The following is a 25,379-nucleotide window of genomic DNA, read 5'->3' as shown; positions in this document are numbered from 1 at the left end:
TCTCTTCAAAAATGACCAGTCTTTATTTGAAATATCTTGGACCAAGTCACCAACAGTCCCTTTTTTCCATTTTGAAGCTGGGAATAGGAACCATTCTTTCCTGCCATTGGTGCCCCCTTTCTTCTCTTTTCACCCTTAGATGGATGGGGAGACCAGGTTGCTTTGTGCTGAGACCTGATTATTGGTGCATCAGATAAGACAAAGCCCCAATGACATCACTGGTTTTGGGATTCTGATCACTTCATAGTACAATTAGCTCTCCTCTGTTATTTGGCCAGACTGCTCACCCCATTCATTTTTGTCTGTTTGAAACAAAGAAAACTGGGCAAGGAAAAGCACTGGTGGCTCAGGGCCAATCCTTTCGATCCAGGGACTGAATGAACAACACGGGTATATATTTTACCGACAGTAAAGATAATGAGTGTCTCTAGCATTCGAACAGTGCTTTGTAAGTTATAGCGATTCTTCCACACGTGTTATTGCATTTTAGCTTCACACAGAACCATAAGGTAGGTGGGGCGAGGTGTCACACTCACTTTACTGACAAAGAATGAAGCCACGGAAACTTGCCCAAGCAGAAAGGTACTCTTTCTATCCCTCCGTGCAATAGAATCAAAACAGCAAATATATAGAGAGTGGAGAATAGCCAAAATTCAAACCCATGCCGACTGGCTCTCGGATCTGGGCTCTTTACCATCATGCAATGCTATGCCAGTTCTCGTTGAGTCACGCAGCCCAGGCATCCAGGCATTGCAGACCTGAGAGGCTGAGCACCTGTGGAACTGGAAGGTGCTATCTTTTAGAATCACAGAACAGCCCTTGGCTGGGTAGAATAGAAATATCCGAGTGATAGGTTTTACCCTTCTCCCACCTCTCATGACTCCCCCTGCTTTTCCCCGTTGCTTTGCTCTTTAGAAGCCAAGAATAATGAATGTAAGAGGAAGGGTGGGAAGAAGAATACACAGAAAAACTGGGAAACGCTTTGAAAGCAAGCCTGCTGGCAGGTGGATGGGTGCACAAGCCTGCGAAAGGGCCCGTTCCCCACCCTCTGCACGGGGAACAGAGGCGCAGTACAGAGTCGTGGCTGAAAGCTTCACTCCGGAACCAGGCTACCAGGACTCTAGTCTAACTGGGTGGCTTCATGGATCCCACAGATCTTATTTTCCTCCCCAGTGAAAGGAGGGGATAACAGTAATACTTCACAAGGTTGTCGTGAAAGTAATATGCGCTAATGCCTGCAGAGCCTTTGGAACCTGACCAGAGTAAATGCATGTTTTCTGTTATCTATAATAATAAAAGCGTAATATGCTAATTAGACCAGATGTCCTTCCAGACCTCCTTCCAGACAAAGCAGGGGCTGCAGCCCCGGGATGGAGGCAGCCGCCGCAGCTGCGAAGGCCTACTCTTGCACAAATTCCGTGCATCAGGCCTCTAGTTTTACATAATGAGGTAACATTTAAAAGGTCAGACGCATAGTAGATGCTCAATAAACACAAGCTTCCTTTCTTCAGATAGGGTTTAGATCACTGGAAAGACTCACATTCATTGAAGAGTATGTGTCTTTTGTCAGTTACCTTGGAGCTACGATAAACAAGTATTTATTACATTTTTGAGGGGTTAGCCAGTTTCTTTTTCTTTAAAACTCTTTTTCAGAGGCTTGTCTTTATCCCTTCCCTAATGCCATTTTCCCACCTAACCAATTTGATAACTGCCACGTCTGCCACATCAGTTTATCCATGTTAACCGTTTCATCTAGTAGCACCTGTTGAAACAGTATATTAGGTTTCTCTTCTGCTCATGGAATCTGGAGTCACTTAAGCAGTTTTCTCTAACTCACTTCTCCTCTCTGTATGGTCGCAATAAAAATTCATTATTTTAAGTTTTAATTCCTCTAATCTCAAATGACATTTTCTAGGTGGTAAACCAGTTTTCTCCACTAGCCTATAAATGACATATGTGCAAGGATGTTCAAAGCTATATCCCCACCTCCTAGCAAAATGAGTGGAACAAGAGGTACTTTATACGTATTTGCTGAAAATATCAGTCAATGCTAAAGGAATGAATCCTATATAATAAAAGCGTAATATGCTAAGTGTCTGACCGACTGCTCAACCAGTCACTATGACGTGCACTGACCACCAGGGGGCAGATACTCCGACCAGTAGGTTAGCTTGCTGCTGTGGTCCAGCCGATTGGGACTGAGCAAGAGGGCCGGACACACCCTGGAGCCCTCCCGCAGTCCCTCCCCAGCCAGCCGGCCCCCATCTGCCCCGATCAAGACTGGACGAGAAAGCCCCAATCAGCCTGATCGCTGGCCAGGCGGAGGTACCCCACGTGTGCACGAAATTTTGCATGGGGCCTCTAGTAAAATATAAAAAGAAGTATCCCCCCCACACACACCCATTAACTAGAATTTTTAAACCTCACATGCATGACAAACATTGGTCTATAGTTTTCTTTTCTCATAATGTCTTTGTCTGATTTTGGTATCAGAGTAATGCTGACTTCATGTCTTGAATTAGAAAGTTATTCTTTTTAATTTTCTGGAAGAATTTATGTAACATTGGTATTATTTCTTCCTTATATGTTTGCTAGAATTCAACACTGAAGTCATTAATGAGGTCTAAAGTTTTCATTGTGGAAGTTTTTAAGTATGAATGCAATTACTTTAATAGAGAGATATTCCATTAGGAAATTCTTCATGAGTGAGCTTTAATAGTTGTGTCTTTCAATAAATTTGTCTATTTTACTAAGTTGTTGAATTTAATGGTATAAAATTACTCATAACATTCTTTACTTTCCTTCTTAATATCTGTAGTCTGTAGGCTACCACTTCTCCCATTCTTGATACTGGTAAATCATTTATTCTCCTTTTTTTTCAATCCTGCTTAGCCTGACTAGTGCTTTATCAATTTTATAGATTCTCTCAAATAACAGCCATTGATTTTTTTCCTATTGATTTTTCTTTTTCCTGTTTCATTTATTTATCTTTAATTTTTCTTTTCTTATTTCTGCTTACTTTTAGGCTTTTTTGTTTTTCTCATTTCTTAAGCTGGATGATAAAATTATTGATTTTTAAATTTCTGTATTTCTAATATTTATACTTAATGCTGTAATTTTCTCTTTAAGTACTACTTTAGCTACATTCACAAATTTTTATATGCTGTGCTTTTATTTTCACTCAGTTCAAAATAGTTTTTTAGTATATGATAAAGTTTTTAACAAAACCACAGATGAAAGCAGAAGTATTAAGATGGAGAAGGTTATGAAGAAAAAAACAACAGTGATCAAATATCTTTATAATAATTAAATACAAATAGATATGATAAACATATTGGGAGACTTCAACATAAATATTAAGTAAGAGTTCATTAAATAGAAGGAATATACTATAAGTAAAATTCTAATAATAGGCTAGTGTAAAATTTTCTAAATGATTATCAGCAAAACCTAAGAATAGGTTTGGAAAAGGGCAGAATGGTAAAGGAAAAGCATTTTGGAAATTATAGCACACTAGAGGCCCAGTGCATGAAATTCATGCACGGGGGGGAGGGGTGTCCCTCAGCCCAGCCTGCACTTGCTCCAATCAGGGACCCCTCGAGGGATGTCCAACTGCCCATTTAGGCCCGACCCTCACAATCCAGAACTGCTGGCTCCCAACTGCTCGCCTGCCTGCCTTCCTGATTGCCCCTAACCATTTCTGCCTGCCAGCCTGATCACCCCCTAACAACTCCCCTGACAGCCTGATTGATGCCTAACTGCTCCCCTGCCAGCCTGATTTCCCCTAACTGCCCTCCCCTTCAAGCCTGGTCACCCCTAACTGCCCTCCCCTGCAAGCCTGGGTCCCCCCCAACTGCACTTCCCTGCAGGCCCGGTCGCCCCCAGCTTCCCTCCTCTGCAGGCCTGGTCCCCCCAACTGCCCTCCCTTGCAGGCCTGGTCCCTCCCAACTGCCCTCCCCTGCTGGCCATCTTGTGTGTTGGAGTGATGGTCAATTTGCATATTACTCTTTTATTAGATAGGATGATTGTAGGAAAGGGAGAATAGAGAAGAAAATAATATTCTGAAGGTATAATTTTACTGGAATAGGAGGGAAACAGAGTGTTGAAGGGGGAAAGAATTGGTATCTTATTTTCAAATAATTTTTAAAAAGTATATCTGCTTTTCAGAGCAGAGAAAGTAAAGTAATCGTCAATGGAGTGGAGAAGTATCACAAAATCTCAAAGTTCAAAAGGAAAAAAATGTAATGAGTAGAAATGTCACCAGAACAACAAAACTGAAGAAAAGGAAAATAAGGGAACAAAATTTTAAATAAATATAAACATAAAAAAGATGAAATGTTAAAATCAAGCATGACTGTCATCACCCTAAACTGTATTTGTCCATTAAAATGTAAACCACCAGACTATAGTTTTTTTTTTACTTTCCATATTTAAAAATAATTAGTTATAGGCTATTTAAAACAGGTGTCTTTTTTTTAAATGACCGTTTTTAAAAGTTAAAAATAACAGGGAAAACACCAAAAACATGATCATCAAAGAAAAAAATTGATCAATTCACTTCATCAAAATATAAAACTAGCTCTGCAGGGAATTATGAAGAGGATCAAGACTGACTACAGACTGAGAGCAAATATTTGCACGTTAAAAATCCACAAATACCATGTATCTAGAATGTATAAAGAATCCTCAAAATTCAACAATGCAAAAACCAAACAATCCAATTAGAAAATAGGCAAAAGACATGAACAGACATTTTACCAAAAAGCATATGCAGATGGCAAATAAGTACACAAAAATATGTTCAACATCATTAGCCATGAGGGAAATGCAAATTAAAACCACAATGAAGAATTACTACACAGCTATCAGAATAGCTAAAAAAAAAAAAAAAAAAATCTTTTAAATAGTGGTTACACCAAAGTCTGGTGACGATGCAAAGAAACTTTATCTCTCATGCATTTCTGGGTGGAATGTAAAATGTTACAACCACTCCGGAAATAATATGACCATTTATTATAAAATGAAATGTGTACTTACTGTATGACCCAGGAATTGCACTCTTGGACATTTATCCTATAGAAATGGAAATGTACTAGTATGTTGACAGAAAAACATGTATACCAATGATCATAACAGCTTTATTCATAATAGCTAAAAGCTGGAAACAACCCAAATGTCTTTCAATGGGTGAATCATTAATCAAACTGTGGTACATCCATACCATGGAATACTACTCAGCAATAAAAAGAAATGAGCTGTTGATACATGGAATAAGTTACATGGATTTCAAGAGAATTGTGCTGAATGAGAAAAGCCCATCCCAAAGCTTACATGCTATATAATTCCATGCAGCTAACATTCTTGAAATGACAAAATGATAGAGGTGGAGAACAGATTAGTAGTTGCTAGTTAGAGAATGGGGGAGATGGCCATGACTATAAAAGAATACCAAGAGGATTCTTGTGATGGTACTATCTTTATCTTGACCATGGTGATGGTTACACAGTCCACATGTGATAAAATTGCAAAGGACTAAACACATACATGCATACACACACAAATGAGCACATGTAAAACTGGTGAAATCTGAGTAAGATCAATGGGTTTTATCTACGCCAATTACCTGACTGTGATAGCATACTGTAGGTAGATGTTTACCATTGGGAAAAACTGGGTAAAGTCTATACAGAATTTCTCTCCTATTCTATATAATAAAAGACTAATATGCAAATGACCAAATGGTGGAATGACAGGTCACTATGATGCGCACTGACCATCAGGGGGCAGACACTCAATGCAAGAACTGTCCCCTTGTGGTCAGTGTGCTCACACGGGGAGCGCCGCTCAGCCGGAAGCCGGGCTCACGGTTGGCAAGCACAGCAGCAGTGGTGGAGCCTCTCCCACCTACGTGGCAATGCTAAGGATGTACGACTGATGGCTTAGGCCCACTAAGCTGTCAGTCGGACATCCCCCGAGGGCTCCCAGACTGCGAGAGGGCCCAGGCCAGGCTGAGGGTCCCCCCACCCCAAGTGCACGAATTTCATGCACTGGGCCTCTAGTTTCTTATAACTGCATAGGAATTTACAATTAACTCAAAAAGTTTTTAAAAAGAAAATGAAGGGGTGGGCCTGGAGATAGAATAATGAATAGCATATAGTCAATAAGACAATAGTCAATATTGTGGACTATTATACAGTTATTTCAAAGAATAAATCATAGTTTGTCATTTACTTGGTTGAATTTCCATAAGGCTTTGTTGAATGAGAAAAGTAAGATTCAGAAAAGTGAGTGTGAGCCAAAACTGGTTTGGCTCAGTGGATAGAGCGTCAGCCTGCGGACTGAGGGGTCCCAGGTTCGATTCCGGTCAAGGGCATGTAACTTGGTTGCGGGCACATCCCCAGTGGGAGGTGTGCAGGAGGCAGCTGATCGATGTTTCTCTCTCATCGATGTTTCTGACTATCTATCCCTCTTCCTTCCTCTCTGTAAAAAATCAATAAAATATATTTTTAAAAAAAGAAAGAAAAGTGAGTGTGATCTGATTCTATTTTTTAAGAATGACTTCCAAAAGTACCCCCATTTATACAGATCATACACACATGCATATATATTTATACACATCTGTGTGTGTTTGAGGAAGAGATTTGGCAATGGGTAAATGTGCATGGGAGATACTAGTTTGTTAACCTGAACCACCTTGAAGAGAGGATGGATGATATAGATAGTATGGAGGAAGAAGTAAACCCCCCCCAAAAAAAAAAAGGAAAATGAAAATAAACAGCACTAAAAACAACGATATACATATAAATAAAACAATGTACACATATGTAGTTGTATGTATTTTTTCATATAAATTTAAAGAAACTTTAAGAATTATTCTTATTTTATTACTATTCAATCATTGTAATTTTGAGATATAATTTATATACCATTCATCCATTTGAGGCATATAAATTCAATGGTTTTTAGTATATGCACAGAGTTGTGCAACTGTCACCACAATTTTAAAACATTTTTGTCACTCTAAAAAAGAAACCCCATGTCTATTAACAATCACTCACTATTTACTCCCAAGACTCTCTCCCTCCCACTAAGCAACCACTAATCTACATTCTGTTCCTATAGATTGGCCTATTCTGGATATTTCATATAAATGGCCTACCACTTAGCTTGTCCTAATGGAGCTACTAGCCTCCTTTTATTTGCTTATCATAAAAAAATCTCCATTGCTTTCCATATCCCACTTAGGCTTGAACTTCCTCAGACACTATTTCAAATAAAATCAATTTCTTGCAGTAGAGCTTTAGAGCTCTCTATACTTAAGAACTGACTCTCCCTTTTGGCAAGGACTTTGAACCATTGGGCAAGGATGGTAGCCTCATCCCTGGTCTTATCATCTCAGCTTGCTTTCCGGGCACAGATCCTCAGCCCTATAGTTAAGTTGGATGAGGGCAGCCAGGGCCTCACTGTTGCTAGCCGGCCACAGTGGGCTAGAGCCTCCACTTTATGAATGGAGGCTGGATGGACAAAGGGAACCCCTGACATCTCAGCCACACACCCACCAGAAATTTAACCTCTGCACCTTAGAGTTAGAAGGAATCAAAAACCTTACTGGCCTGCCCCTTTAGGTAAGTTACTATATCCCATGATGGGAGCTGGGAGCTGGGGGAGACGAGTCCCATCCTCTGGACACACCTAGAGCACAGTTTCTTTCCAGCTGAGCTGGGGTGGAAAGGGAGGGAGAAACATGTCATGGCTCCGGGGCCCTAGATTCTCTCTGTTGTTACATGTTTTCATACATTTTCTTTAATAAATATTTCTTCATCTTGTATGTTTTTGAAACAATTTCCAGAGACTCTAAATGGTTGTCATATATATATGTTTGTTTGGCTTGGGATAGGGTCCATGGAGTGTCTTTACATTGTCATTCTGGAAGTGGAACCCTAAGGATTATTTTTTAAAAGACTATGTCAAAGAAAACTCCCAGCTTCATCACACACCCTGAGCTTCAATTCCCTTATCTATAAATGGGGATCTTAATCCACGCCACGCTGCTCAGGACAGTGTAGCGCAGAATAACTGTTAGTTTTTCTCCTTTCCCTCCTCTTATATCACTTTTGGGACTTGGAGAAGTTCTAGTCGAATAAAGGTGTCTGCCCAATAATGCATTGATATGCTTTAAGAATTTTAAAACTCCAAGAAAGTGTTTCAAGTAAAGTGAGAAATATACTTAAACACTATTTAAAAAATGATCTTCAGACCCAGACCAGGGTTCTTTAGAGGTTTGGCTCAAGGTCCTTTCTTCTCCTTTCCCTCCCTCTTTCCCTCATTCTCTCCTAACTCACTTCCCTCCTGCATTATAATCTTTCACCAACATATGAGAATCACTGAGTAGAAAATGAATGATTGGACAGTTAAAAGAATAAAATTCAATCGGTGTGTATAATGATTTCCAAAGACTTGGCAGTATTCTCTCTGAGCTATGTGTTTATACAACAGTCTGGCCCATGAAAAAAACCCCACCTCGATAGATATAGATCAATCGATAGATAGATAGATAGATAGATAGATAGATAGATAGATAGATAGATAGACTCTTTCTATTTTCTTTTCATGAAAATACCATGAAAGTCATTTTCACTGTCACTCATTCATTCATTTAATAAATATGATTTAATGCCTATAATGTATGTGGCATTCTTCCCTGTATTTTAGCCCTGGCACACATCTTAAGAGATGAGAGCCCTAGCTAGTTTGGCTCAGTGGATAGAGTGTTGGCCTATAGACTGAAGGGTCCCAGGTTCGATTCTGGTCAAGGGCACATGCCTGGGTTGAGGGCTCAACCCCCAGTAGGCAGCAGATCGGAGGCAGCCAATCAATGATTCTCTCTCATCATTGATGTTTCTGCCTCTCTCTCCCTTTCCCTTCCTCTCTGAAATCAATAAAAATATTTTTTTTAAGAAAGAGAGATGAGATAGAATTTGAGGACCTGGTCAGTCAGCATATGTCTTACCAAGCCAAAACAATATTTCAGTGTTTTCTCACTCTTTGTGTAGCTTATTGACTTACTAATAGTTTAAATAATCAGGAGGAACAATATGGATGTGACCCTAGGAAAGATGGCAATTAATACTCAATTTTACTCTACCTCATACCAGCTTTAGAGCTGTCCAAGGACAAAGAGTGTTTTGTTTTTAAGTTCTCATACAATTAATGTTGAGCAACCAAAATCTCTTGTAATTGATTTCTAGACTGCTACAAACTTTTTGACCTTCTTAAAAGGTCTAGAACCAATCAGGGATAAATTCTAACAGAGTAAAAGAGAGGATGAGGATGATAAAAATTCACCTGAAAATTCTATTTAGAAACCCAACTATCTTCTTTTATAAAGAATTCAGATACTTGGAAAAGATTTCAAAATGAAAATACAATTTTAAATCAAAATTAGGAGGATTTTATGTTACATGAGAGTTACATTATTTGGTTTAGCAGATGCATACTGATTCCTTACCATGTGCAATATTAGGAAGAACATTCCTACGTTCAAGAAACAAGTCTTGTACGCTAATAACTATAATGTTAGACCGAAAATATTTGTTATAATAGAGAGCCTAATAAATGCCACTTAAGACAGATAAGGAAAAGATTCATTCCTGTTAGGGGGATTAGAAAAGATTTCACAAGGGAAGTGCCATCTGATTCAAAACCAGCGAAGGGACAGAAATGTGGGGACAGAATAAAACCAACCGAAGTATGTTACAGGCTGCCTTCAGAGACCAGCCAGTAATCTCACCTGACTGGAACCCCGGGGAAAAGGAAATCAAGGTGGGTTATTTGTAATCAATCATAAAGACGCCCCAAAATGTTATCAAAGAAGTTGAGAGTTTATTTTGAAGCCAACTGAAAACCAGGGAAGAGTTTTGGGAAAGGAGAAATCATCAAACCAGTATCTTAGAGAACTTATTCTGACACCCACACATAATATAGATTTTTAAAATATTAGAGGTAGGAAGACCCGTGTAGAAGCCACTGTTGCATGGGCCAGGTGGCCTGAACTAAGATCACAGAATTAAAGTCAATCAAAGTTCCATACACGTGGAACAGGAAATAGAATCAATGGAGCAGAGGCCAGAGACACTGTGGTGAGGGATGGTGGGAACTTGGGGACTGGTGTCCACACTTAAAGAGAAAGTGTGCTAGGTGCTTTGAGGTTTAATGTCTGTGTGTCAGGGAGGTTGACAATGTTCTTAAAAAGAGAAAAGAAACAGAGAAAGATAAAGTTTGGGGAAAGAAGGAAAATGATATTTCATTTATTCAGTTAATATTTATTGAGTACCTACTATGTGCCAGGCACTGTTCTGGGTTGGGGGAGGGGAGGGGAGAGTTATCTTTAATTTTTAAAACACACTGTTCCCAATCTGTGGGGACTCCAAAGGCAGAGCTGAAGCCAGTGGGTAGAGTCAGGTAGGAAGTAAAATAGCTTTCTAATAAATGGAGTCTTCTTGATAAGTAATGAGGGCTCTGTTACAGGCAGTATTCAAGCATAAATTAGATGATGGTCTCCCAGGAACACTGTGACAAGGGGTTCCTGTGGTAAGAGGGAGGTGAGACTAGCCTTTCTGCAAGTTCTTTCCCAGTCTTAAGAGTCTGTTCTTTCTGATGACCTAGTCCTCTGGGTTCTATTATTAATCTCTCATTTCTCTCAGTTATTAAATAAACTAGAGGCCTGGTGCATGAAATTCATGCACGGGATGGGGGATGTCCCTCAGCCTGGCCTGCACCCTCTTGCAATCCGGGACTGCCAACTCCTAACCACTCACTTGCCTGCCTGCCTAATCGCCCCTAACCCCTCTGCCTGCCTGATCGCCCCTAACCACTCTGCCTGCCTGCCTCAACACTCCTAACTGCCTCTGCCTGCCTGCCTGATTGCCCCTAACCACTCTGCCTGCCTGCCTGATTGCCCCTAACCACTCTGCCTGCCTCACTGATCGCCCCAACCACTTGCCTGCCTGTCTCATTGCCCCTAACCACTCTGCCTGCCTGCCTGATTGCCCCTAACCACTCTGTCTGCCTGCCTGATCACCCCTAACTGCCTCTGCCTCAGTCCCCGCTGCCCTGGCTTTGTCTGGAAGGATGTCCGGAATGACATCCAGAATGTCGTTTGGCTGTCTGGTCTAATTAGCATATTATGCTTTTATTATTATAGATTACTCAATCTGTCTGTCATTCAGTAAAACTCACACATTTACATCTGTTATTCTTGAGTTATTTTTGGTGAGGGCTCCTCTTCCTTATTAAACAATTCTACCCAGTAATGTTACCTTTACAGCACATTTAGGATGGTAACCCTGGTAGACTGGGTTATAAATATCAGAGGGAAAAGGGATTTCTTATGCCTAATAATATTTTTGTTTAGAAGGAGCCATGCAAACGAGAAAGGAATTATCTTGACTTCAAGATTGTGATACAGTTTCTGTATGTTCCAGTAATTCAAAATGAACAAGGAATCTCAGAGAGGTTCCTTTACATATAGCCTGCGAAAGAAAGAGAATAATTATTCTCCAAACATTGTAAAGCTTTAGATCAGAAACATTTATCTCTGCTGCATTTTAAAGAGAAGAAGAAAGGGAAGGGAAGAAAAGGAGAAAGGGAACCTGTAGTGAGCTCTGCTAAAAGCTATGGTTAAAGCTTTGCATTTTCTGGTGTCTTTTGAAACGTAAAATTCCACAACAAATAGCTCTGTAATGTATAACCGGTATGAAGATTCAATTCAGATTTAAGCACTTTGGTTTGCTTTTGAATCTTGCTATTTTCTGCATTTGTTTTGACTGCTCTCATCATTCAAGATTGACGCTTGGATGGGTGTGTAGGAGGAAGCAGCTTACAGCTTGCAGACAAAAAAAAAATCTGCCTTATCTGATGGCTATTATTGAAAATGCGAGGTGTAGCCTGGGCTGGGTAATGAAGGGGAGCGAGCGAGGGGGAGCAGGGAGCATGGAGCTGCATACTGATGAGTGTAGGAGTACTTGATAAAGAGAATTCTGGCTGCTGGCCGTGCCCTGCTCATTGTGGAGTACTCCAACAATCACATAGCACGCAGACCAGCCTCGGCCGACAGCTTGCTATGCCTTCTCCTGCTGCCTGGTTCTGGGGGCTGTATGACGTCCTGGTCGGTAGTAAAGATTAATATGTGAGAAATGTGGAGCTAGGATCAAGTCAGACTCCACAGCCTGCCTGGCAAACTATGTGTTACTTCTGACTTTGCTCTCTCGCGCCGGGAACGCTAATCTGTCAAGCTGGCGGGCTCCTTTGATAGCAACTTTCCCAGGAGCATGATGTGGCAATGCCACCTCTCAGCCCAGGACTACCGCTATTACCCCGTGGACGGCTACTCCCTGCTTAAACGCTTCCCTCTTCATCCTCTTACAGGACCCAGATGCCCTGTCCAAACAGTGGGACAATGGTTGGAAAGCATTGGGCTACCTCAGTACGAGAACCACCTGATGGCTAATGGATTTGACAATGTGCAGTTTATGGTAAGACGCTCTCTGTGTCCACAGAGCTGCCTTTTGTCTGTCTTTGCTTCTCATGTGTCTGACATGGCTCAGAAGCAGCCCGATTTGCACCAAAACCGGTCAGTTTTATATCTGTCAGGGCATCGGAAAAGGGGATGCCCTCAGGGCTGAACTTACTGTGTACATAGAGACACTTGCTGAGAAATGAGATCTAGAGGCGTCCATGTGCGTGTGTCTGATATGAATGAACTGGTGAGAGGACTATTTATAGGCAGCGAGAGGAGATGAACATTTGTGTCCTCCCTTCCATTCTTTGTGTGATTTTTATAAATTTGCAGTCTCTGAATTCCCTGGGTCGATCAGTGCCCTCTTCAGTGGATTCTGGGTGCCTAAAAGCATAGGATTTCGTGTGAGCATCAGCAGTTAGGGGTTCAGTAGACAGCGTGTTATGTTGACAGTGTGAAGATCATTTGTTTCCTGATCATTGTGCGATAGGCAGTTTAAGTTGTGTTATCGAACAACCTTTAGTTCCTTAGCAAACTGTTTCAGACAGTCCATTATGGAGAGCATTCACTTACACATGCTGATTGAGGAGCTTGGAAGTATTGTTTGTTACTTAAGGGAAAAACAAACACTTCCATAAGTTAGCTGTCGATATTCAGAAGGAGAGGCTAATGGACTGAACACATTCATGTACTTCTGAATATGGGTCTGCGTGCAGTCTAAACCCGGTGTGGTGTGTGCGAACTTCTCACGGTGGTGAATATCGGTGAGGAAGAAGGGTAGGGAGAGGTGCAGACAGGCGATCCAGCTTTCTAATCATTTACACGCCTCCCTCGGTGATCATCACTTTCCCTTGTTAAGCTACGTCACCGTCCTTATTACCTTACCTTGCTTTTAAGGTCCCATCACACACATTGCCTATCCCTAAATTCAGAGAGAGAGCTTCATAACATAGGCATGTAGCACGCAAATGTAGAACTAATGAATAGCTATTTCTAAATAAATTGCTGGAGCCGACACCTGAGGCTTATTAACACCAGAACTGATAACAAAACACGGAGAGCTAGTTAAGTCTTTTTATCTCCATTGGAGATTCTTTTCCTCCAAGCCTGACTTGACTGTTAGTACAGATTTGAAAATCATTCAAATTGTCCAACGTCTGCCTCTTCTCCAAAAAAGGTGTATGACCCATGAGCTTTTTAAAAAAGCTATTAAATGCATCAAGACATATGAGCTCTAAATAATTGTATACATTGAACTCTTTATGAACCTTTTCTCTTTTTTTTTTTTTTTTTTTTGCAATGAGATGTGCAGCCACTGTATTTTTTCTCATGTTTAAGAATACCATCACTAATTAGACAGGAACAATATTGTGGGTATTGAAATATGAAAAAAAAAAAAAGAAATTTCTTCAATTGCTGTGAGAGTCTTAGGATACTGAGCAGATTCAGGTTACTACACAGATGCCACCAGGAATTAGAGGAACTATCAAACAGAATGAAAATCTTTGCGTCAATACATAACGTTTACTGCACATTTTGATAAGTATGCTTTCTCCCTATCTCTACTTGAGATAAGACTTTCTCATTCCTACTCCTCAAACTCTCGTCCAAATTTATTCTGGTCCCATGAAAAGTGAGGTAGGTTTTTGGGTTCTCTGGAATTTTTGGCTGCTTTGAAAGATTTTAATTCAGCATAATTTTCCCCTGAATTTTAAACACTTTTCAGCAAATATAATCCCCCTTTGAAAGCCTGGAACTGAAAGGTTAATCAAACAGGTTTCACATAAGCATTTGGAGATCGTAAAAACATTCCTGAGTGGAATATGTATGAGCACTCCAAAATGCATCTGGGAGGCAAAAATCCTGTACCAACATAACAAAACCAAGGTCTGATCTCCTCCATAGATTATTGTCTTTAATTTTCAATTCTAAGTATTCCCAGGATTGTGTGTAATTTTCTAGAAATTAAGAAAACATGGTTAATTCAGATAAGTCAGTCAAATACTTTCTTCATGGGACAGGATCAATTTTAAAAGCTTTGAATTATCATTTAGAGGAATTAGTTAGTTATGAAAAGGAAGCAAATCATAAAATGGTTGTCATCAATTATTGCTTGGTATGCTGCTATCTATCATTTATTTGCTACCACTATCATAAAAAAATCAACTTCTGCCTTTATAAAAATTATTTCTTGATCTCCATAATCTAATTTATTTCATTATGCACTTAGTTAAAGTACACTGATATGCTCAGGCCATTTTAAGAAACAAATTTCATTAATGTGGGGGAAAATCTGTTAGATCTGCTCAGCCTCTACTCAGTATCATAGTCTAGCTTTTGTTTTTCTTGAAGCACATTCTGACCTGCATTTATTCATCCTGTTGCCTAAGCAACAAGCACCACACTTCCATTAACTATGATGTAGTGCAGGTCTTATTAGCTTTTTAGAGCCACACAGTACAGACATCAAAAGGATCTAATTAACATTCGTTGAAGCATCATAGTTATAGATCCATACATAGATATACTTTACTTAGGGAACAGTCTCAAGAGTTAAATTTTTTATTTAATCAGTATTCCATTAATGAATGGGAGTTTTAAAGGATCCATGTAAGTAACTTTCAAAGTATTTCTTGAAAGCTTTAACAAAATTTTTTGCTCATTCTGTTCTATATACTCTCACACATAAAACACAGGGTTTCTCTGCATTGCTATGATTAACTTTAATAAATATTTCTTACATCCATTCCTGGACATGGTTAGAAAAGAAGGATCCCCATTTATTTGTAAATATCTGTCAATTATGGCTTCTCCTTTGGTCTCTTAACCTTATCCTTGTTTTTATTGATGTGTGAGTCTGAAAGGCAAAATTCTAAACTTTGTCTTTAAGTATCTGGTTCTGGTTTGCAGAACAGGTGTGCACACAGCCTTGACCCTCTGTATCCTTAAATATATCAGATAAATGAAAATTGATATAATCAATGAATAGCTACAAAAGTGCATCAGGTCGCATAAGACTTTGGGAAAGTCAAATCTGTGTTGCGATCATAAACCCCTTCCACACAGCATCCTTTGTCGAAAGCCTTATGCAGGCTCCCACTCTGCCTGTGCATCCCCTTTGAAGGGACATCAGCTCCCTCCCTTTAGGCATGTGTACCTGCTACATGCTGGCCTGGGGGAATGCAGCCTCCTGGTCCTCTGACATCCCACCTATTTTGCCCAAGTTTGCAACATATAGAATGTATCTAAGTTTCAAAGTTACTTTGTTTTTTCACCAAGGAGTTTAGGTATGAAATGATTATCATACAAAATGCACATACTTAGCTACTTCCTTATTCTATATGTTTCTGTTATCATCTCTATTTTTTCAAGTCTGATGACTGCTTCCTTAATTTTAACTCTCAAACTCTCTATTCTTATCTTGATGACTGTTCATTTGTCCTCTCCAGCCTTCCCCCTCCAGACTGCAATTTCCTTCCCTTCCCCTTTTTTACCCCCAAAGGTCTAACTCAATCCCTGCCTTGTTTATATAGCTTTCCTTAATGACTCCAGTCCTCAGCAGCCTCTCTCTTCTCTGAAATCATGTAGTTGTTGTATTGGGTATGAAAAATTACCTTTGGCATGCCATTATTCACTCTAGGATTAGGAGTTAACTTTTCACTTGTATATATCTTGTCTCCTCAACTAGACTGGACGCTTCAAGTCCACGTTCTGTGTATTCAATTTTCTTTATTATTTTTTTCTGAAAGATATGTCAGTCTTATTTTTTTCCTTTTAATTTTATTTTGCTTTGGTTTCAGGAGTACAGCTTAGTTGTTAGACAATCATATACTTTACATAGTGTTCCCTTGATATTTCTAGTACCCCAACTGGCACCCTACAGAGTTATTGCAATTTTATGAACTATATTCCCTATTCTTTATTTTACATCCTTGGGACTGTTTTGTAGCTACCAATTTGTACTTCTTAATCCCTTCACTTCTTTCACCCAGGCCTCCAGCCCTGCTCCCTGTATTCAATTTCCTTGCCTATCTCACAACTTCTAGCATGATGCTGTGTACATAGAAATCTCCCATACACACTGAATGCATAGGAGATTGTTGTAGATGGACCTTCCCACCTCATTTTTAACCCGGAAGCCTTGTTTTGCCAGTGGGAACATGGAGCACTAGTATTCTTCGTTTATTAATGCAGCAAGTGCTGCTTAAATATTTCCTGTGTTCTAGGGACAGTGTTAAATACTAGTGGTGTAACAATGAACATACACGATCCTTGACCTCCAGCAGGTTACAGAATTGCCCTCAGACCTATCATATTATTTGCATGAACATTGCACACACATTCTTTTATTTGCTCATACACACACTATATCATGGGGACCTTACCCCCATCCTTTCAGATAATCACCATCTTTCAGCATATTACTTACTAGCAACTGCTTTTCCAGCAACCAATTACAGTAGGCAATGAAAAGATAAAATCTATGATAGTGCGGAGCAAAGGAAGATAAAGATACTGATAACATCAAAACCTGGCAGGTTTAACTGTAGATTTATAGACCAAAGACTGAATTAGGAAGTTTATATTATTTGGAGGAGGACTGACTCATAGCCTTACCAGAGTAACCAGCTGACAGTTATATTTGTAAACTCTAATCCAAAGGGGGAAAGCCTTGATCAGGTGGCTCAGTTGGTTGGAGTGCCATCCTGTACATCAAAAAGCTGCGGGTTCAATTCCCTGTCAGGGTACATACCTAGGTTGTGGGTTTGATCCCCAGTTGGGGCATGTGTGGATGTTTCTCTCTCTCTCTCTCTCTCTCTCTCTCTCTCTCTCTCTCTCTCTCTCTCTCTCTCTCTCCTCTCCCCCTCTCCCTCCCTCCCTCCCCCTCCCTCTACCTCTCTCTCTATCTCCTAAAATCCTTGGGTTGAGGATAAAAAGGGGGAGTGAAATTATACCAAATTATCTTTTTTAGCATCTACTGTGTTCCTACTAATTGCCCTCTAGGTTGACTAGGAATGCTTTGACCATTATTAAAATGTTCAAAATGCAGCCTTTACTGAGTAAGAAATAAAAGTAACACCAGGAGCCTTATGTGAATTGGCATTTTTGTACACTTGGTGGGTAGCATTCATAAAAAAATGTGCCAAAGGTTAGAGTACTGCCTATTAGGCTCTGAGGTGGTGCCACAGAGCTCTTAGAAAAGGCATGCATTTGAACAAAAGATTTGAGCAAGATTAATCTGATCAGTATGTAACTGAAAAATTTCACCACTTTTATGGTGCATTTTACATGCTAATGGACTCACTTCTCTTTTCATCTTTTACATAACTTTTCTGTAATAAGAGCACCATTTATGGTTGACCTGATAAAATGACCTTTTACGTATCTTAGCATCAAATCATGATCCAAGGAAGAAATTAAACTTGTGAAGCAGAAAAATAAATTGTCCCTACAGGGTAAGACTAATAGTACCCATGATGATTTCTTGTTTCAAATATTGTTTAAGAAAATGTTATAAAGTTACTGTGCTTTAAAGGCACAGGAGGAAAGAAATACCTTCCACACTCTCCATATCTTCCTGTTTCTGACATAGGTGAGGCTCTGGGTTGAGTGGGTTGCTTTGAAAGTTCAGCTATAATTCTTCAAACTCATTTAGACCAATAGTTACACACCCACTTTTGCAAAACATAAAAGACATTGTGTTCTTCAACTGCAGGCATTTAATGTCTCTTGGTATCCAAAGGGGAGTACAAATGGTGATGGAAGGAGACTTGACTTTGAGTGGTGAACACAATACAATATACAAATGATATATTATAGAATTGTTCACCTAAAACCTATCTAATTTTATTAATCAGTGTCACCTCAGTAACAATTTTTTAAAAAATCTGTTTGTATCCAAGAGTCAAAGCCAGGAGGGAGTTATTGTTTTTCTGGACAACAGCTTAATCACAAATGTGATAGGCAACAGCCTTGAGTGGTGTGAGAGAGAACTAAAGACTTCTCAGTTCCTCTGTCTTGCCTCTCTATGATTCGGTTGCTCATCAGTAAAATCAATCTAATGAGGATCTGGGAGCAAGGTTCTTTGGGCTTGTTATTTAATATTTTGAGCTCTTTAAAGATGCAGGGTACAGCTCTAGTGCTGGCAGAGCGATTAATTCTTCGTGTAGATCTCATTAGCCTGAGAAAGATGCTGATTGCTTGTGCAGTAGAAAGTCAGACAGGAGGGCATGTTCAGGGATGACCACCTTCGGAGAGTAGCTTTCGGAAATGACATTAGCCACAATCATCTCTGGTGATACCAAGGAGAGCCTTTTCGTCCACATGGAAGTTCCTCTGATTACATGTTTAAGCACTACAATGTGCTGCCCCATTTTCTGATAATGCAGTACCACAACTCCCATGACTAAGGCGGACATGCACTGTCTTTTAATTTAGTCATCCGGCATGGCTGCATAATTTGATCTTCACTGTTGCTTCCAATGACCAGGTATTTGGGATGAGTAATTTACTCGATGAATCAGAAAATGTATTAAAACTGCTGAATTACAGCCTCGTTAAGAAATCCAGCCACAATCATATTTCTTTGCTTCTTTAAAAAGACAGTCTCTCAAACAAGCGTTCAGTGGCAGCGATCTTCACTGTCTCACTTCTGGTCAGCTCCGAAACCCTTATAATCCTGCCTCCTTCCCAACTCTTCTGCTGAAATTGTCCTCTTTTATGTCAGCTGTGACCTGCTTTTTGTCAAACCTCAACCCCTTTTCCCCCCTCACTTCATTTCTCTTTGCCTTCTTTACAATGTCTGGTTTTTACTATCCACTCCTTATTAACATGTACTCCCTTATTCATTTTTATTGGGGTTCTGTGACACTTTACTGCCTTTCCCAATCATTTCTATTCTCCTACTCCTCCTCCTGCCTCTACATGTGTGTGATGCTCTAATTTTATTAACCTATCTAATTTTATTAACCAGTGTCACCCCAGTAACAATAGTGTGGCATAGTTTAGGACTATAAGTCATTCAACATGGCCAGAGCTTACCAGGGTTAAGAGGTGAAGCTGGAGAGGGGGGCAGGGTCCAGATCAGCAGAGAAAGGCTCCACAGAGCAGGAGAGGGGGGCAGGGTCCAGATCAGCAGAGAAAGGCTCCGCAGAGCAGGATCTATTGGTTCTCATAGATCCAAATCCATAGATTTGGATCTATGAGAACCAATTATCTCCATCCAGTAAGGAGATAATTGGTTCTCATAGATCCAAAGCTGTCCCTACTCTTCACCTCTTTCTACCTGGCTTCCAGTTGCTGTCCAAGCTACTTAATAAGCATTTCCATATACATGTGTGCATTTAGCACAGAGCTGTCATAGAATAAATTCCCAACAAATGTTAAGTATTATACAGCCAGAGTGATCTTTCTTAAGCACACATTTGCTTTAGCACTACCCTGTTTACAGTAATTCATTGATTCTCGACTCCGTGTGGGACATTATATTTCCAAAATCCTTCAGATGACTTTCACATGCAGATACCTTATGACCTGCCTGAGCCCAACGTATTTTCCAGCCTCATCTGCTGCCATTTCCTCTCCAAACTGCACATTTTTCTTGCTTGGCCTTTGCATGTGCTGCTCTCTCTGCCAGGAACAACCTTGCTTCCCCTCTTCACTCCTTGTTATCTTTTAGTTCTTAGCTCAGTTGTCCCTTCTTCTAGCTGTCACTTCTCCCAACCCTCCTTCTGTAGTTCCCTGTCTTACCACTTATCTCACTGTATTACCCATTTCCTTGTCCACCACCTCTGCCACACACAAACACTGGAACCGGGGTTGGCAGACTTGTTTGGTAAAAAGCCAGGTAGTAAACATTTTAGGCCAGTCGTCGGCAAACTCATTAGTCAACAGAGCGGCAAACCGCGGCTCGCGAGCCTTGGTTTGCCAACCACTGTTTTAGGCTTTTGAAGCCACGTGGTCCCTGTTGCAACTATTCAACTCTGCTCTTGTAGCATGAAAGCTGCCGTAGACAATCCGTAAGCGATGGGCATGGCTGTGTTCCAACACTTTATTTACAAAAACAGGCAGATTGGGTCAATGGGTCATAGTTCACTGCCCACCCCCCCCACCCCCCCACCCCCCCACCCCCCGCCACTGATGTTTAACTCCTTGAGAATTAGAAATTATGCTTTGATCCTCTATATCCCCATGGCTTACATATGTAGACACGGTAACCACTTGATGAAAGGAGGAAGGAAGAACAAATAAGGATGGGGGGAAGGAAAGAAAGAAAGGGGAAGGAGAAAGGGAGTGAGGGAATCAGGCAGGTGGCCACAGTCAGGTTTCTGCAGGCCTATTAGCTTAAGGAGAATGCAGATAATGGCTGAGGATATTTAGACTTGAAGTCCAGCTTTCGGGAGTCTGACAGAATGAGAGAGAGTGTTTTTGTTCTAACGCATCAGCCTGGAGTACATTTTCAGCAAAGGAACTGCATGTGCATAGGAACTAGGAAAACACAGCTGCAGAGGAAGCCCGCTGGTCCCTCTGGTTGGAATTCCTTTCTCTTCCTCTTCACCTAATTGTGCGGCATTGTTCAGGATTCAGCTTAAACATCACTTCCTCTAGGAAGTATTTCCTAGTACCATCCTGTTATCTGGCTGGCAAAACTGACCCATTCCCATGCACTCCTGGCCTATGCTGGTCCTTATTATACTGCATTGCAATTCCATTATCTGTTCAGATGTCTGCCTCCCCCCCTATAAAGTGTCCTTAGAGGCAGAGATGGGGGTCTTGTTTATCTTTGCATTTCTAAAGCCTAGCATGGTGCCTGGCATATAGTAGCATTTCAATAAGTATTGATTGGATGGAATTCTTAAGTTCTATTCAGTTCCATTTAAATTATCCCCTGTCACTAAGTATTGCTATCCTCATATTTATAAATGAAGAAATCCTCATATTTATAAATGAAGAAAAGGTGACACAAAAAGGTTAGAAAAACCCTGCACCACCTAAATTTTGAAACCAAACCAAAAAAGGACCTAAAAGTCCCTGCTCAATTCACTAAGACCACATTGTGTCATCCTTCCACCCCTTCATTCATTCGGCAAATGTTTGTAGAGCACCTGCTAGATTGCAGACACTGAATAGGACACTGGTCCTGCCCTTGAAGCACTCCTGGCTTGTCATACTTCCTGTCCTTTAAGCGACTTATTTATCTTACATCTCCTTATCTTTTCACCTCATCCCCACTGCTTCTGGAGAGAGCCTCTACTTTACCCAGATCAGAACCCTCACTGCCAAACGAATATAAACCTTCACTTTTGTTCATGGTTTCCCTCCCACCTAACATAGCCTATATTATATCCTCCAAATTGCTTATTCCAGAAAGACCCATTCCTCAAGGCCTTGGTCCTGCCTCCTGCTCTGGGGAGCCTTTCTCTGCTGATCTGGACCCTGCCCCCCTCTCCAGCTTCACCTCTTAACCTGATAAGCTCTGGCCATGTTGAATGACTTATAGTCCTAAACTATGCCACACTTGCTTATAGATCCATGTCTCTGCACACATTGTATCTGATGTTTACTGTTCTCTGTCCAGGACACTTCCTTCCTGCACTCATTCTGACCCTGGGAAACTCTTACTTAAAAATCCCAGCTCAGAGGTTCCTTCTGGGGAGGCTTGTAGTGAATTATTTGGTATTGCTCAACTATCCGTCAGTGGCCTCCCATGACACCCTGTACCATGTACCTGCTCCTACCTAACATAGCCTATAGCCTACACATATATGTCTATTGGAGCAGGCTTCTCATACAGAGCTGAATTATCTGCTTCTTTACTTAACTCCTTCTTGGCTTGTGTTATTTTCCCAGTCACTAGCACACAATATGTCCTTGTACAGTTTACTAGGGCTGCCATAACAAAGTGCCACAAACTGGGTGGCATGAACTACAAATCCTCTTCTTATAAGGTAGCAGTCATATTGGATTAGGGTTCACCCTAGTGACCTTATTTTAACTTGATTACCTCTGTAATGACCTTATCTCCAAATATGGTCACATTCTAGGGTATTGAGGATTAGGACTTCAACATAAAAATTTGGGGGGAACACAGTTCAGCCCATAACAGTCCTCCATAAATGAGTGTGCATATGCATTCTTTGTCTATTATCCCTCACATTGCCAAATACAGTCTGTATGGTTATGCAATAAACACTTGAACTAATTAGGATTTACATGAGATTTAAAATGTTCAAAAAATCTTATGTTGCTCTTTTATTGATTATAAATGCAATCTTCCTGATAACTTATAGTTTTGTATGTATAGGTAATCATACTGTTAATATTAACTAGTTAATTAACTGCTAGTTAATATGAGGACCAGCAAGGCCAGAACTGAGAACTTCTTACCTCTCTAGCCCAATGCTCTTTTCAATTTACTTTGCAGTCCTGCTGGTTTCTAAATAAATCACATTTACAAGAACTATTAATTTGTTTGCCATCCTTATGATTGGTAACTATCTGATAGAAGACTCCTAAGGGAATAGGTGATTAGATCAGTAGTGTGTTATAGGAAAGAAAGGAAATGTAGCCAACTTAATAAGATAACTACTATTTACCAAAACTTGTCTAATACTTTTTTACATACATTATATTTACCTCTCCCACACATGTTACAAAGTATGTAATGTTATTCCAATTTTTCAAATGACAAAACTTAGAGACTAAATGACTGGCCCAAAGCACTCAAGCTTTAAACCCAGGTCGATCTGAGTCCAAAGGGAAACACTATTGTATTGACTATGTTGCTGGGGCATAATTTAGGTGAGCTGAGAAAGGCATGTGTTCCGGAAGAACAAGCGTTGCATTTCTTTTCCTTGGAGGAAAAGATGGTGATTCAGAGGAGAACCAAAAGGAGAGGTGAGAGAGAAGAACCTTGTGTCATACAGAGATTAGGCAGATCAGACTAAGAAAACTTTCCTCCACACCCAGGGTTATAAACATACAGCTGCACCTCCATGTCAGGTCTGTCCTCCAACATGAGACCTCTGAGTAGTAGTCATTCTGTTATACAGGAGACACTGTATCAAACAGGACAGATGTTCAAGGAAGACATGCTTTGCTTTCTTCAGTCTAATCCTTTCTAAGGTATAACGAGTAGTCATTATGAATTGCTACAAATTCTTATCCATGAGAAAACTCAAGCTAGAGAGACATGGAAACAATACCCTACAGCTCATTGCATACATCCCTGACGTCACCCCAGGCTTCCTAAAATGGTCTGTGTGTACCATGCACATCATAAACATTGGGAGTGAACATTCATTTCAGAGCATATGAGTTAAAAGAGTATTGAGAAAGGAGAGCTCTTATGTCTGTACTTATAAATCATAGAGGTATATTAGGAGGAGAAGAAACTACAGTGAATAGTTAATAGAGGTCTCTTAATATCAGGTCATGGATTTCTGCCCCTTGAGTCCACAAAATTACATTTCAGATGGCTAAACTTTTACCTTCTGTCAAATTGAGCAAAGATGATTAGGATTCATATCCAAAGCCTTGTGGAACATCTTGGTTGTATAAGCCAGTGTCTGTTTAGATGGCTGGCAAGAAGAATTAGGTTTGTCCTTCCAGAGTTTTGAAGGAGATCTTGGAATAAGAGGCCTAGAATCTAAAGTATCTCAAGTTTATTTGACAGGATTTATACACCCTTTTATCAGAAAGGAGTATTGCTGTAAAGAAGGAGCTGAGCACTTAGTATTCATCAGGTCTATGTAATTATATAGCCTGTCTAGCTGTCTGCCAGCTCAGAACAACTGAACAGAAACAGACAGGCTGGCCAACATCTACTCCGGAAATCCCTCACTCTTTCCAAAGAAGCAAGCAAAACATTATTCATTACAATTTAATCATTTACAAACTGCAAAATAGATAACAATGAGGTTCTTTGTCGGGGGGGGGGGGGGGGATTGGATGAAGGCTATATTCTACAGTCAAAAAATGTAATTTTCCCTGGTACATAATTATTCTTTGTGGAAAGAATATCATATTAAAATTCCATTGCACTTTATAATCTTTAAAACGCTTACACATATATTAGCTCAATTACTTCAGGTCACAAAATAAATGAGTTCTACTTTCAGTTCCAGTATAAGTGCTATGACATTAGGTAAACAAACCTTCTTCACAATCTCTGAACAAGCCAGATATAACCTGATTTTTTTTTCAACTCTGCCACAATCCTGTGTCAGCACTAGATGCTACCTGGTCATTCTTCCCTTCATAACCGAGCGTCTCAAATGTCTACACTTGCTGACTTGCCTTTCAACTCATTACAGCCAGGCCTCAGTACAATTAGCCTATGTCAGCATCCTGAAATTACTTATAAATGGTGACTAATGAACTCCTAATTCCCAAATACAATATACTCTTTCTAGTCCTTACATGCTTCATCTTTCTGGGGTCTGGTTTCTATTGACCACTCTCTTCCACCTCAGCTTCTCTATCCTTGGCATCTCCTGCCCCAGTAGCCACCACTTCCCTGGCTCCTTTGTAGACCTCCTTGCCTCTGCCTGTCCCCTAGGATTCAGCCCTTTCCCTCTTCTCACACCACACATTCACCCCAGGTGACTTCATTTATACTCAACAAAGGCAACAGTCCTTTACTTCCTAGATTGTACAGACTCCTCAAACTTCAAGGGTCTAAAAGTGGAAAGATCTTCCCCCCAAAACTTGTTTCATGAGAAAGCGATCGAGAGGGTAAAATGATTATGAGAGGTCAAGTGCGCTGAGACTGGAGCATCCGGTTTTGGCAACTTAGAGGCTACTAGAGAATTTGACGAGAGCACATTCAGTGGAGTGAGAGGTACAGAAACCATATTGCATT

At 40.3% G+C, this 25,379-nt stretch overlaps 1 protein-coding gene across 13 annotated transcripts in view; it reads left to right on the top strand.

Annotated features, from left to right (window-relative positions):
- The window catches only part of ANKS1B (ankyrin repeat and sterile alpha motif domain containing 1B), an 827,678-nt gene that overhangs the window by 473,201 nt on the left and 329,098 nt on the right, over positions 1-25,379 (top strand). For 8 of the 13 annotated variants that reach the window (XM_080658528.1, XM_080658529.1, XM_080658532.1 and 5 more), the window contains exon 15: positions 12,427-12,533. In XM_080658528.1, the coding sequence (XP_080514654.1) occupies positions 12,427-12,533 (107 nt within the window). Of the gene's footprint in view, positions 1-12,037; positions 12,534-25,379 lie in introns of those variants that run through there. The other 5 variants (XM_080658526.1, XM_080658525.1, XM_080658534.1 and 2 more) reach the window with 2 other exon arrangements.

This window comes from Plecotus auritus (genome assembly GCF_963455305.1).
Source record: "Plecotus auritus genome assembly, chromosome: 3".
NCBI classification, from domain to species: domain Eukaryota; kingdom Metazoa; phylum Chordata; class Mammalia; order Chiroptera; family Vespertilionidae; genus Plecotus; species Plecotus auritus.
Note: the sequence above shows the minus strand (reverse complement) of the source record. Positions and strands in the feature narration are given on the sequence as shown.